A 15,377-nucleotide genomic window follows, 5' to 3' on the forward strand; every position below is an offset into this window, starting at 1 on the left:
AGAAGAGTCCTGAACTTATCAATACTCCCCTGAGAGTCAGACTGGATCTGGCAACTTTTCAACAGTACCTTTGCACGTCAGTAGGCGTCTGGGAGGAAATCGTGAGTATGGAGTGGTTCTTCGACCTCACCATGTAATATACTTACTAACCTCTTCAGGACCTATAGGTTTAATTTGTTAAACCTTAAACTCAACTCTGGGTAGCTGTGGTTCTGAGCAGTCAGGCTTACCCATAGGAAATGGTGTTGACCATTTACGCAGCACCCAAACAAATGAAGAAGAAATACACGAGACACTCAACAAGTCCAACACAAATTCATAAGAATAGGCTGTATTTTGTTGTATTTTTAGACACCGCAACGAAAAAGCTCCACTGGAGGGTTTGGAGATGCAGCAATTCCAAGCAATAGTAAATATTCACTTTTTCACTTACTGGCAAAGAGGCTTTGGCAAACTAAACGAATTTGACACACAAAACCTTTTTCAGGAAAACTTGGGTAAGTATCAATGCAGTTACTTTTAGTTACTATGCATCTTAGAGCGCCGAGATTGAGTGGAGACAGTTGACCTCATTCAGCCTGCATTCTGAGGTTGCTGATGTCCTCCTCACGGCACCCGACATATTGATGCTTTAGAGGCAAATTTGTCTGAAGTTTTCTATTTGTTTTATCCATTGCCCAATGTGAGGAAAAGGGGTGTCATACATAGCGTGGTTGCGAGACCTCACTATGTATTACACTACGAACCCTTCTAGGACCAGTCAGTATTCGATTTGGCACACCTTAGCTCAACCCTGGGTAGCTTGGGTTTGAGCAGTCAGGTTTCAACAAAGGAACAAATGTAAAGCATTTACACAGCCCCAAAACAACTGAAGAAAGAAACCCAACTCTCAAGAAATCTGACATCCATTTATAAAACTAGCTTATATTTTTATGAATCTATGGACACCAAAACGAATAAGACCCACTAAAGAGTTCTAGAGATCCGGATTTAACAAGGAACACCAAGTCAAGACTTCTCACTCGACCACGAACAAGCATTGGCAAAGTCAACAAATTTGACACTTAGAAGCGTTCTCAATCAAACGTTATTTCAAGGATCAATGTGGTTACTTGAAAGTACTTTGGGCAACCAACTAAGATCCATCGTGTGCAGGCCCAAGTGCAACACAGTGCTCTGCCGCTGTGACAGAAGATCCTACTGATGTGGCAGCTTGGACAGAGGAGAGATGCTGATGTCCAGGAGTTCTGGGCACCACACTCTCCTGGCCCAATCTGGTGTCACTGGGATGGCTTGGGCCCAGTCGTCCTTGATCATCCTCAGAACTCAGGGCAGGAAAGGGAATGATGGGAAGGCATACAGGAGTCCTGAATTCTATGTCAGGACCGGAGGCGAGGATTATGCTCTATCTTTCTTTAATTTCAATAGCAGCACTTCAAAGTTAAACAAAACCACTGTTCCCATGAACCACAGGGAACCGAATACAAAACAATAGAGAGTGTCCATGGGTAGACAGTCCAACATCCATACACCAATCACAGGGCTCCTGGGGGTATGTAGTCCTCTGTCCCTATCCATTCCTCCTCTTTCTTTAATGCTGGCAGCCTGAGATGAGTGTTGTTTCCCTTTCCTTAAATTGGTTGTGGGGAATGTCATGTTCTCATGTGGTAACAGTTTTATGTTTCACTCGAGCTTCACGCGCTCTGTATGCTAATGTTATTTTGGGATCAGCTGGCTTTATTTAACGCGTTGATTTGCAGCGCGTTTTTCCTGTCAGTTTCGTTGTCATATTTCCGTTTCTAAAACTTTGCTGATTCTAATCTTATTCCCTTCAGCTGCTGTGCGAGGGAGCCGCTAATCGGTTTTCCCTCGCTCGCTCGGCCGTGGGAGCGTTCTTCCTTCCTAACGGCCGGTTATTGTGGTGCTCAGGCTCGCGGTGCTCCTCCAACCGCTAGAGGGCGCCTGGCGCGCGCCTCATCGGCGAAACGTCTGGCATTCTGCGCATTCTCGCGCGCTTTTCAATGCCTGAGACGTTTCGCCAAGGAGCCTGCCCTGCCTTCTACACCCATGTGGTCTGTTGTCCTGCCCTGAGGCAGTGTTTATTTCAACGCCCCCCCAGAGCCTTTTTGAACGCTCGCTTTGCGAGTCTGTACCTGCCATTAGGCAGCAAGTATTTACCTGCCATTAGGCAGCAAGTCTCTTGGCGATTCCAATCGCCTTGGGGGTGGGGTCTGTATCATTTTTATGCTTTAATAAACGCTCTGCAGAGCCAGTATTGGGTCCCATAATGTTGGCAGGGTGCCCTAAGTTTTTCATCGCACCAGGGCTGTGAGTCCCAGGGCTTGTTCTCTTCTAAATCGCGAGCATTGCCCGCACCTTATTCAGGCTGACACCCAGCCCCCTACACTATAGAGGTTACCCTCTTTTGCCCCACTTACCTGCTTGACGCCCTTCATTATTCATGGAGTCTTACGGCGAGGAGGCTTATCAGCAGGACGGTCAGTGGGAGGAGGATCCCCTAGCAGACCTGCAATGGGAGGAGGACTATTATGACGCGGTGGATGATTCTGTCCACAGGGCGGTTGAGCAGGCCATGGGGCCCTTGGAGGATCGCCTTTCCCGTACAATAGAGCAGGCGTTAGCCAGGGCGCAAAACCTCCCTCCGCCCTCCTCCGTTTCCAGTGGTACTCTTGTGGATACCCAGCCTCCCCCTGCCAAACGGCCTAAAGAGACTGGAGTGGACGTGGATGCCTTCGCTCGCCTTAAGCAGGCGTTCTTAGCGAGTAATCCCACACCGACAACTCCTGCACCTTCGGGGGAGGTAGCAGACAATGCGGACGACGAGGCTGGCCCATCCCGTCCCTGGCGGCCGTCCCGTCCAGAACCGACTACCGAGGCGCAAAACCTTTGCGCCGACATGTTAGACCCTGATGATATTTTGCATCCCCGCTCCTCGGACTGGGCTCCCTCAGAAAAAGTCGCCCAGTATGTCGCCAGCAGAATCCGTCGGCCGTTAGAGGCCACAGCCAGGAGCTGTCTTAGGGCGGAATGCCCCCGGCGTTCTCTGGAGAGCAAGGTTGCTGCTACACCTGAGATTGACCCCCGCATGGCGACATTCCTGCAAAAGTTTGTCAAGGACCCCAAGCGGGGTATTGACAGGTCCTGGCGAGCTTGCCAGGATAAACTCCTTGATGTTCTTGGGCCTGCCACAAAGATTCTTGATATGGCCGAAGAGGCCAAAGTATCAGGCTCTCTTCTCCTGATACCCTCTCTGCTTGGGCTCAGCGCGTTGTGGTGTTCCTAGGGAATGCCAACTGCACACTCTCTTGCTCATCAAGGTGGACCCCAAGCTTGGCGACCTCGCTGACTCTGAGGCAGGCTCCGTGGCCCAGGGAGGCCTTTTCGGTGAACCCTTTATTAAGGAATTGGGTAAATTTGTCAATACTTTCACCTCGCTAGATAGAGCCCATTCTTCCATCAGGAAAGTTTTCCGTCCCCGTGTTTTCCGGAGGGCCGGACGAGGCAGGGGCCGCTCGTCCGGCCGTCCTAATCAGGGCAGAGGGCAAGGCTCCAGTAATGGCAACTACCAGGATCAAGCCAGATTCAGAAACTTCTACCCGACCAGAGGTTGCAGAGGAAGAGGCAGAGGCGGTCGAGGCAGTGGAGCTTCCAACTCGTCCGGTGAGTGTTCTCCCTTCTTCCCTTCTAAAAGTGGGGGGCCGTCTGGCGCATTTTTTCTAGGCCTGGACTTCTGTCACGGGGGACGCGTGGGTGCTGCAAACGGTCCGAGAGTTCCACATAGACTTCCATGGAGAACCTTTCCAGTCAGCTCCCCCTCGCCCTCTTTCTTTTTCGGCCGCCAACATGGCATTGGTCGACCTAGAGGTCTCCGCCTTATTGGACAAGCACGCTATCCTCGAGGCGCAGCCTCACTCCAGAGGTTTCCTCAGCAATATTTTCTTGGTCGACAAAGCCGACGGGACTCAGCGTCCAGTTATCAATCTGCGGGAGTTCAACGAGTGGCTGGTTTACCGCCACTTCAAGATGGAGGGCATCCATCTCTTGCGCGATTTCCTCAGGCCCGGCGATTGGATGGCGCGTCTGGACCTCAAGGACGCTTACCTGGCGATTCCGATTTTTCCTCCTCACAGGAGGTTTTTGCAATTCCAGTGGCAGAACATGGTGTACGAGTTCACCACCCTCCCGTTCGGTCTGTCATCCGCCCCTTGGTGTTTCACCAAGGTTCTTCGGCCCGCGATCGAACGTTTGAGGGCATCCGGCATGCGCATGATCGTCTACCTGGACGACATTTTGATTATGGCCCAATGTCCTCGGGTTTTGTCGGAACACCTTGAAACGGCGGGGAATCTCCTTCAGAGTTTAGGCTTCATTATCAACGAAGCGAAATCCGTCCTGCTTCCGACCCAACAAGTGACGTTCCTAGGATTTGTAATCGACTCGGTAGCAGCCACCCTCAGCCTGCCCTCTCGCAAAATGACCAAGATTCGTCATGAGATCAGAAGGTCCCTCGCACAGTCGCGCCTCTCCCTCCGCCAACTGGCCCGCATAGTCGGTCTTCTCTCAGCCTCCATCCAAGCGATTTTTCCGGGCCCACTGCACTACAGGGCTTTACAACGCCTGAAGGCCCGACACCTTCGCAGGGGCCTCTCCTACTCCCGGAAAGTCCTCCTTTCGGCCGAAGCCAGAGAAGAATTGCAATGGTGGCTTGCCAATATGGAAGCCTGAAATGGGCGGGCGATCTTCGGTTCCGCGCCCGATATCGTTATCGAATCCGACGCCAGCAGGTCCGGATGGGGCGCATGATGTGGCGAGTATGCTACCGGAGGTGTGAGGTCACCACAGGAACAGCGGCTTCACATCAATTGCCTAGAACTGTTGGCGGGATCCTTTGCGATCAAATGCTGGACCAAAGACTCTGTCCGTTCTTGCGTCCTCCTCAGGATGGACAACGTATCCGCGGTGCGTTACATCAACCACCTGTGGGGGACCCGCTCTCGAGCGCTATCCGACCTGGCGGCGAATTTTTGGCAGTATTGCCTCGACCATCATGTTTCCGTCAAAGCGGAATACCTTCCGGGCCACAGCAACCAAGTGGCGGATTTCCACTCACGGCATGTTCAGGACGTGAGCTTGTGGAAACTTCATCCGGGGGTGTTTGCGGACCTCCAGAGCATCTGGGACCCGTTTTCGGTGGGTCTGTTTGCATCCCGGTTGGATCACCAGCTGCCCCGGTTCTTCCGTTGGCGGCCGGATCCTCTGGCGATGAGCACGGATGCTTTTCTCCAGGATTGGAGACAGGAGACGGGTTATGCCTTCCCCCCGTTTGCCATGCTAACGAGAGTTTCAGCGCAGGTGCGTCGCCAGGGGGCGGACATTGTGCTAGTATCTCCGATTTGGAGATCTCAGGTTTGGTTTCCAGTTCTTCTGGAACTTTCCTGGGATTTTCCAATCCTACTACCCCGCTTCCCAACTCTTCTCCTCGATCCTGACGGAGCGCAGGGATCCCTTGCCCTGATGGCCTGGTGGATTACCGGGGACGATGGGCGATCCCGGGCCTTTCGGGAACAGCTGAGAAGCTCATGTCAAGGGCTTGGGCCGATGGTACGGTCAAGCGATACCGATCCACTTGGAGACGTTGGGTGCGTTGGTGTATGCGCCGGAATCTCGATCCCGTGGCGGCAGATGTGACTTCAATTGTAAATTTCTTAGCCGCTTTGGCTGAAGACGGGTTGGCTTATAGAACCATCAATACCTTTCGCTCGGCCATTTCGGCCGGCCACTCCTTAGTGGACGGCTCCCCGGTGGGAGAGCACCCTTGGGTTTGTCGCCTTCTCCGGGGCATCCGTCTTTCATTGCCACCGGAGCCTCGTTACTCCCAGCTGTGGGACGTAAACCAGGTCCTAAACCTTTTCTTGTCTTGGCAACCGAACCGTTATTTATCTCGGAAGGAGCTTTCTGCCAAATTGGCCATGCTTCTTTGTCTCGTATCTTGTCGACGGGTGTCGGATGTGCGAGCGCTGGATGTCGAAATGCGGTACCACCTCCATTTCCTATCCGGCTTTTCCGGAATCTCCTAAACTTTGCGTGGTGTCCTGCCTCAAGGCTTACGAAGAAATGTCGGACGAGTTCCGTCCTCCCAGAGAACGACAATTGCTTATCGGGCTGAGGAAACCGCACAAGGCGGTCTCCTCTCCCACGATAGCCCGCTGTTGGGTAATGCAGGAAGCAGGCATTGACCTGCATGTTTTTGGGGCCCACTCTACCAGAGGGGCCATGGCCTCTAAAGCGTTTACCCTGGGAGCTCGTCTAGAAGACATTCTCAATGCGGCAGATTGGTCTTCGGACTCCACCTTTAAACGGTTTTATTTCAAACCTATGCTAGATATGGCACATTTGGTGGTGAGCAAGCTTTAAACTAGCATAATCCTCGCCTCCGGTCCTGACATAGAATGAAAAATTTCCTAGCTAACGTAACAGAAAGTTTCAATTCTATTAAGGACTCGGGGGCGAGGATTATCCCACCCAGGGTATCAGTTCTGGGGATACCTTTCCCACCCTCGTACTGGGGTAAGTAACAGGTCTTCTTCTGAGTTTGCATTTTGCTTGTACCTGTTCAATGTACCGGAATTCTTTCCTTGCAGGACTAAGCCTTAGCCAAGGTTCTCGCTTACGCTGTCCTTTGCTTCCGCAGGCGATTCTGGCAAACAAGATTCGTGAGGATCTGGGACTGGCTGGCCTACAGCATCGAAAGAGGAGGAATGGATAGGTACAGAGGACTACATACCCCCAGGAGCCCTGTGATTGGTGCATGGATGTTGGACTGTCTACCCATGGACACTCTCTATTGTTTTGTATTAGGTTCCCTGTGGTTCATGGGAACAGTGGTTTTGTTTAACTTTGAAGTGCTGCTATTGAAATTAAAGAAAGATAGAGCATAATCCTCGCCTCCGAGTCCTTAATAGAATTGAAACTTTCCGTTACATTAGCTAGGAACTACTGACACTGCGCATTATTGGCTATAGCAAAAAGATCGAGCCAAGTTCTCCCCCTTGTTGGAAGACTGCCTCATCCACTTCTGGGGTTAACTGCCAAGTTTGTCAGCCCTGGCAGTTAAAGATTTGACGGGTTGTTTATCACCATAGAAATCCCTTGGCTGTGCAGCCACTTACAGAGGTGCAAGGCCTCCTGGCATAGTGTCCAAGATCCCACTCTGTCCTGCTTTTTGCAGTCCACATGGAGATTGTGTTTTGTTCTTGAGCACCTGCACCAGCTTTCAGCTTCAAGCAAATCGCTCTCAACTCCAACAAGTTGATGTGGAGTCCAGGTTCCACCAGAGACCAGGTTCCTCTGATCTTCACTTCTTTCAGATAGCCTCCTCAACCTAGTAGTGATGCATCTGTGACCATCATCCGCTCTTGGTGGGTGAAGGAGACGGGCCTGTCACTGTCCCATTTGCGGTACAGTAGCTACTACTGCAGATAACTTGCAGTCTCCTCCAAAATCTGGATACACTCCAACACATTTTCCTGATGTGGAATTTCAGGTTCCACTGCACAGCCCACAGAAAGCCAATAATCCCAGCAGTCTCAATGTCATCTGCACTGAGATCTAAGGCAGAGGCTGAAACATAGGGATCATAGCCCAAATGACCTGGACTCCCCTTTCCAGGGGGAAAGGCATAAAATCGTACTGTATCCAGAATGTCTCAGATGAAAAGGCGTGTCGGTGAAGAGGTCAGGTGGAGCTTCAGCTTGTTCATAGTGAATCCCAACAGTTTGAGGAAAGTCAGCATCTTCTGGAGATAGTTGATGATTGCTTAAGGAGAGTAAAGCCTTCAGCTGCCAGTCGTCCAGGTAGTGGAAAATTGGTACACCTGATCTCTGTGGATGTTCTGTGAACACTGCCATCACATTTGTGAACACCTGAGGAGGACTGGTGAGCCCAAAGGGGAGCAATGCGAGCTGAAAAAACTCTTGGTCCACCGTGAATTGCAGGTAGAGTCTGGGCCTTCAGGATGGAAATGTGAAAATAAGTGTCCTGTAGGTCCAAGGCCAGTCAGTCAGTCTCAAGGGCAAAAAGGACCTGGGCTAGCGTAAGCATCTTGAATTTATCCTTCCGAAAGAAGGCATTGAGGGTTAGCATAGTTCTATTTCTTTTACTTTCTGCATAGTTGCACATTCATGTACAAGGTTTTGTTATTTGATGCTTTAGAAACGAGAAGCGTATGTAACCAGGTCAGCTATGTAACAGGGCCGGTTAGGTCTCTTGCACATTTCTTTATTTTTAAAAAAAAATTTTTTTTTGAAAGCTTTATTGAAATTGACACAACGTTACAAACAGTAACCAACAACACAATCCAGCAATATTGCATCCTGATTACATCTGTGGTACATGCCAATGCAGTCATTTATATACATCCATAGCTTTGGGTGCTCCTGACATCATGTTCGACCATCACGGTAAGAACCCATCCACGCAGGGCCTGATCAGACCCGCCAATTCGCCCATCCAGTAGTATACATTATCGGGCCCGGACCCCTCCATGCCCAACTGGCGACCGCTAATCAGAATAACCGCCCAGAGTGCCTCCCCTCTCTCCCCGGCAAACCACCCCTTCCCCCTGCCACGCCCACGGGGCCCACCCCAGATCTCCCACACTCATTCATCCAGTGCAGCCTCTTTCTCACGTTGCTCCTGAGCCCATCTCACGAATGGTTCCCAGATGTCTCGCGGGCGTGAGGTGGATGGCATCAAGTCCCAGAATACGCTCAGCTGCCCATGACCATAAGTTACGTCTGCCAGCCATCCCTTCACCGAGGGCACCCGGCTCCTACCCCAGTGGATCGCCACCTGTCGTTTAGCAAATAGTAGAAGCATGGCATGCAGTTTACGGTCTTTAGGCGGCGTGTTCTTGACATATCCCAGTATTCCCACCTCGGGGGAAGGAGCATCAGTGCGTCCCAACATCTGGTTTGCTATCACAAACACCCGGGACCAAAATGCCCGAAGCCTGGGGCAGGACCACGCCATATGCAAAAACGAGGCAGGTTCACCTCCGCATCTCCAGCAACCCACCCCCTCCCTCAAGCCCATTCTATTTAAGGCAATCGGTGTTCTGTAGAATCTATGCAAATATTTGAAATGTATGAGCCTCAGTTTATAGTTTGGGGAGAGCTCAGCTAGCTGTCCACAGCAGAAGGTCCACTGCTCCTCCGACAAGGGAGAGTCCAGCTCCTCGTTCCATTGCTGGAAGGACTGAGGTTGCACCACTGGCGCCTCAGTCTGTATGGATCTATAGAGTCTGGTGACTAATCTCCGAGGGGACGGGGAACCCACCACACCTTCCAGCGCTTGGAACACCGGGGGGGCCTCCGGAAAGTCCTCGCTCAACGCCCGGCAGGTCTCCCGCAGTTTGTGGTAGAGAAACAACTCAGAAAAATGCACCGCCTGCCCCTCCGCTGCCACCGGCGGCTGCATGAAGGTATTATCCGGAAATAGATCCGCAAATGTATGGAGGTGCATCCTACGCAGTAGAGGCGGGCTAATTCCGTCTCCAATACAAGGCAAGAGCGGGTTGCGCTCCAGGGACAATGACGGGGCATACAGGAGTGGTACACCCGCTCTGCGTCTAAGTTCCACCCAGACCCAGCGCAGCATCTCCGCAGTGTCTACGTCTCCTCGGGGGCGGCGCGCCTTCGCACAAATTGCCACTCTCAGCGGGATCTGAGCAACAGTTTCCTGCTCCACAGCCACATGCGGCTGGAAGGGCGTCGGATGCACCAAATAGTGCAGGAACTGCGCCTGTGCGTACAGGGCATATAAGCGCATATCTGGCGCTCCCAGCCCACCCTGCACCAACGGTAAAGTCAGCACGTCCCAGGACGCGCGCGCCTGGCCACCAGCCCACACCAGTTCGATCAAGTGCGACCTGAGTGTGACGAAAAACTGCGACGTCAAAGGGATTGGTATATTCGCAAATAAGTACAAAAATTTAGGCAAAACCACCATTTTGACCAGAGCTATCCTGCCTGTTAGTGACAGGGGCAGCCTCATCCATATCTTTATCCTTTCCTCCAGCCACGCGACCGCCGCCCAAAATTAAGAGTCCAAATGTCCTGAGGCACTCGACTCACCCAGATGCCTAAATACTTAACAGCATCCATCTCCCACCGTAAGGGGTATTCCGACTGCACCCTCGGGGTACTCCCCGTCAAGGGGAAGACCACCGATTTGGACCAACTGATCATTATACCGGCAAGCCCTCCAAATCGGATGAATTCACGCAGCACTACGTCCAGGTTTACCTCGGGCTTAGTGAGATAGAGTGTTACGTCGTCCGCATAAAGCGATATCAACAGGCTGCGCGCGCTGAGCCCAATTCCACGTGCCGTGTGGTGTTGCCGAATGCGAGCCGCTAGCGGCTCCATTGCAATGGCGAAGAGGAGCGGGGACAACGGGCATCCCTGGCGTGTACCGCGCGAAATCGGAAACGGGTCTGAAATCATCCCATTCACCCTAACTCTGGCACAAGGCATAGTGTAAAGTATGCGGATTTTGCTGATTAGGAGCGGACTAAAACCTATACGAGTCAGTATTGCGAACAGATATGGCCATTCCAGAGTATCGAAAGCTTTGGTGGCATCCAAGAATACCACCGCAGCGTGAACATCTGGATGCAAGTAATGCAGTATGGAAAAAATCGTACGGAGATTATGAGACGTGGACCGCCCTGGGATAAATCCCGATTGGTCCGGCAAGGCTATCAGGGGTAGCATTGGTTGTATTCTATTAGCAAGTAATTTGGCCAGTATTTTTACATCCACATTAATTAAGGATAGAGGTCTGTAAGAGTCCATCTCGTCTTTTGGTTTGTCCGGTTTTAACAGGGTAATAATTGACGATTCGCGCATCGTTTGGGGAAGCATGCCCACCTGTAACGCCTCCTCATATACCGCCAACAGCCGGGGAGCCAGTTCCTCCGCGTATGCCTTGTAAAAGGCCGTAGTCTGGCCGTCAGGGCCAGGGGCCTTGTCAAGGGGCAAGCTTGTGATCACCTGGGCCACATCTGCGGCGGTTATCGGGAGATCCATATATTCTCTATGTTTATTATTAAACCAGACCAGTGCTATGAATTCAAGGAACGAGTCTAGCCCTTCCGGGCATCCCCCCTGGGTGGTAGTGTACAAGTCGGTATAAAAGCCCGAGAAGGCGTGTAGTATGTCCTCTTGGCCTCTGATCGTGTCTCCGGTTTTTGAGCGAAGTTCATGGATAAATGTCGCAGCCCTGGACGGCCTTATCATATTCGCCAGGGTGCGCCCCGGCCTATCTCCCTCCCCGTATCTCCTGGCCTCTGCATGTTTACCCAAAAACTTAACCTCCCGCTGTGCCTCCGCATCATACTCTAATAACTTAGCCTTCAGTAAACCCAGGATGTCTGGGGTGTTTGCAGCGTAGAAGCGGCTCTCCAGATCTTTAATGTCCGCTTCCAGCGATGCGAGCGTACCCCTTATAGCTTTCAGAACCCCGGCCTGACGCGCAATACACTTTCCGCGAATCACCACTTTAAAGGCCTCCCATAGGGATGCCTCCGTGTCCACCGACCCCGCATTTAGCGCAAAGTAGTCCATAATGTCCTCCCGTATCCCCTCCTTAAACGCCTCGTCTAGCAGTGCATGTCGCGGCAAACGCCATGAAAAGCCCCGTGGGGGCAGGCCGGGCAGCGACAATCGCAACATGCAGGGCGCATGGTCTGAGAGCGAGCGCGTCATATGTTCGGCCTCCACTGACCACAGAGCCGCGTCCCTGGACAGTAGCCAATAGTCCAAGCGGGAGCAGGCGCACCGGTGGTCAGTGATGCATGTACCCTCTCTCAGCTCACCATGTCTAGCTCTCCACACATCCACCAGGCCCTCCTCCTCAACTATCGCCCCCAGGGCAGCACCCGCCGCAGGGTGTAGGCTGCGGACGGCACCCCGTCTATCCAGATCATCATTTAATACTGCATTAAAATCTCCCCCCCAAAGATCGGTGGTGCATCCAGCCGCCCATACATCCTGAAAGAACCCAGGAGAGTCTACATTCGGGCCGTATACGGCCACAATTGACACCAGTAGGCCACATAAGAGACCCCGGACTAAGACATATCTGCCCTCAGGGTCACAGTGCGCAAGTTCTTCCCGCCAATCCAACCCACGACGAACTAGAATGGCCATCCCTCGGGCATAAGTGGAGTACGTAGCAGAGTATACATGGCCCCAGCGGGCATGTCGTAGTCGGGGAGACGAGGGGGAACCCAGATGCGTCTCCTGGAGAAGGCAGATGTCTACATTGTGACGGACCAAAAAGGCATGCACTAACCTGGCCTTTCTACAGTCATTCAGACCCCGCACATTCCACGTCACACAGCTTAAGACGTTAGGTAACTTTTGGGTCATGTCGGTAGCCTAACGATACACCCAGTATTATTCACAAGTCTATGCACTCTAGCGACCACAGAACAAATTACATGTAAGCTGGAACCAGATATTAAACAAAAACATCCCAACATCCTCCCCCCATCCACTCCAACCCCCCAAACAGGTCGTGTATTGCCCACCCTAGAGTCAAGAACCTCCAACATAATCGGGAACCTTACCATGGGGTCGTGTCTAAGCCAGCTTCTCACCCCGGTGAGAACAGGGCGGCCAGAAGATCTGCGGGCAACCCGGCCCGCTCGAGATCATAGTTCCAAGATAAGGGTGCATGGCAGCGCGGCGGGAATTTATAGGATAGGGAGCTGATGTTCACAAATCATCGGTAGAACTGTTACCAAACGGCAGCGGCAGTTAAAGTACTTCTCATAAATACGATACCCATATCAGTCATTGTCACTCAGGTTTCCAGCCTCAGCCTCCGCTCCCCCCGTCTGCCGTTTCGGCTTCTTTCGGCCCACATGTTTGGCAAACTTCATCGCCTCCTTGGCCTCCGCAAAGAAGTGTGTGGTGCCTTCAAACGACACCTTGAGCTTCGCCGGGTACAGCAACGAATACGGGATCTGCGCCTGAAGGAGGAGTCTCTTGGCTGGTGCGAACTCCCTTCGCGCCGCTTGTACTGCTGGAGTAAAGTCTGGGTAAAATGATATCGCATTTCCCTGGTGCGTGATCTTTCCTCTCTCCCTCGCAAGTCTAAGGATAGTGTCTCTGTCCTGGTAGTTAAGGAGTTTAGCAATAATGGGCCTCGGAGGTGCCCCAACTGGCGGCCTTTGGCCCAGCGACCTATGTGCCCTCTCCACTACAAAGACCGCTGATAAGTGTGGGTCAAACAGCTCGTGTAGCAGGTCGGTGATGTACGTCTCCATTTTGGGGATGGCGGTCGTCTCCGGGATCCCCGTGACGCGGAGGTTGCTTCGGCGCGAGCGAGCCTCCAAATCACCGTTCTTTGCCCTTATGACGCTCAGCAGCCTATCCATGTGTAAGAGCTGTTCCTTGGTCTCGACCTGAAACTCATGGAAGTCCGCAGCTCGTCCATCCAATGAGTCCAGACGCGTTTCGTGGGTGCTAACTTGCGTCTTGACCGACTCGAGTTGTGATGTCAGGGTGTCCAGCTTAGTATCGATGTTGCGGAGGCTGGATCTCATCTCCAGCATTAGGGTCCTCAAATCCTCCCCTTGGTCTTCCACCACCTGGTCGGGCCTGCTCTCCGCCTGCACATCAGCTCCCGCGTCCACCTACCGCGTCGGCCGCTTGCTGTCAAAGGTTATCTTCGACTGTTTGGCGTCGTGTTTCCCCATGGCAGCCGCCGAGGAGACCGCGCTTGGACCACCAGACGGGGTGCGGCCCTCCCAGCCAAAGTGCAAGGCCCTGCGCTTCCCGCAGCAAACTCACAAGTAGGTGCCGGTCAGTTTCAGAACCGAAGCTGGCGTGGTCGACGTCCGGCCGTGCCCCGGGGTCAGAGCCACAGCTCCCTCATACGCCGGTAGTCCGCGGGCTGCCCACCGCTGCTGCCTCCCTCTCTCCGCAGCTCGGTTATGGCTTCTCAGGTCTAGCAGCGTCGCCCTCAGGCAGGTGTCTTCACAATGCCCCCGGCCACACGACACTCCACTCGCCCGCGGGGCACAGCTCACCTCCGCACAACGTCACAAGCGCCTCGGTGCAGGCCCACGGCCCAGCTTCACATGTCCACTTCACCTTCGCAAGCCAGCAGCTCGCCAAGGCCATCCGCCAGTGGTCGTGTCCCCCAGATATCGCTCCTCAATAGTTGCGGCCGCTCGTAATGCCAGCCCGTCAGTTCGCGGGCCCACGCGGATGGCAGCACCTCGGCTAGACTCACCCGAGTAGTAGGGAGAGAGCGCTCACGGTCCCTTCCTCCACAGTGCCGCTGTTCAGCCACGTTTTCTGCTCATCTCCCCCACTCGGAGCGCATACCGTCTCAGGCGCCGATCAATGGTCTCCGTAGGTCGTCCACTCCGCACTACAGCTCGATCGGGCATCCGCGGCATCCGCTGCCTCCCATCCGTAGCCGCAGTCCGGTGTCAGGCCCCGATCTAGCTGCCCGTCAGAGACGCCGGGCCTTCCGCCACGCGGGCGCCCCGGCCTCAATTTATGTATCGCCGCCTCCAGGTCACGGCAGCGGCAGCCTCCCACACCGGCGCGGCCGTCGCAGGGCCGTAGCTCCACCGTCAAAGCCTCCCGGCCTCCAAGATTTCACCTGCTGGTGCCTCGCTCCATGCGCTGCCGTCTCCGCAGATTTCGGCGGTCTCAGCGCGCCCGAAAGTTCAGGATTAGTTTCAGGATTAGATTCCGGCCGGCGGAGCTCGCTTAGGTCGCGGCCATTCCGCAGCTCGGCAAGCCACGCCCCACACATTTCTTTATTAATAGGGTTATTCTCCCAATCATTTGTAAGGCTGCAATAAGTCAATTGCTTCTATGAGAAACACACCAATTTTAAAGTCCTTCCTTAATGTAACCAAGTGCATGCTGCATTAAGGTATGTAGAGGTTTAGGTATGCAAAGGTTTACATGTTTAACTCAAATTCAGTTTAACAAAAAAGAGATCGCACTTGAAATCAGTTAACATTTATGTGGAAGACTTATTAACCCTTGGCATACATTAGTTATTTAAAGAGCATTTAATCAAATTACCTGTCAGATCCCAGAAGCCTGAATATTCTCGTACTGTCTGATATTTCTTGTGTGATCTGTTTGATACAAAACAATCACTCATTCATGTATCAAGTTGACAGTGTTTTACATAAAAATGGAATGATGTACCTATTTTATTAAATAAACTCCACATATGCTAATTTCATTACAAAAGCAGATCCTTTGCTTCCGAAGTACCTATCACATTAAAATGTGCAGACATTAACACAGAAAACT

The 15,377-nt window shown here is 52.6% G+C and overlaps 1 protein-coding gene across 8 annotated transcripts in view; it reads right to left on the reverse strand.

Moving 5' to 3' along the window:
• MAP4K3 (mitogen-activated protein kinase kinase kinase kinase 3) overlaps positions 1-15,377 on the reverse strand; it is a 1,115,786-nt gene that overhangs the window by 58,503 nt on the left and 1,041,906 nt on the right. For all 8 annotated transcript variants that reach the window (XM_085612074.1, XM_085612073.1, XM_085612071.1 and 5 more), the window contains one exon: positions 15,141-15,196. In XM_085612074.1, the coding sequence (XP_085468200.1) occupies positions 15,141-15,196 (56 nt within the window). The remainder of the gene's footprint in view (positions 1-15,140; positions 15,197-15,377) is intronic.

This window comes from Triturus cristatus, chromosome 6 (assembly GCF_964204655.1).
Source record: "Triturus cristatus chromosome 6, aTriCri1.1, whole genome shotgun sequence".
NCBI lineage: Eukaryota > Metazoa > Chordata > Amphibia > Caudata > Salamandridae > Triturus > Triturus cristatus.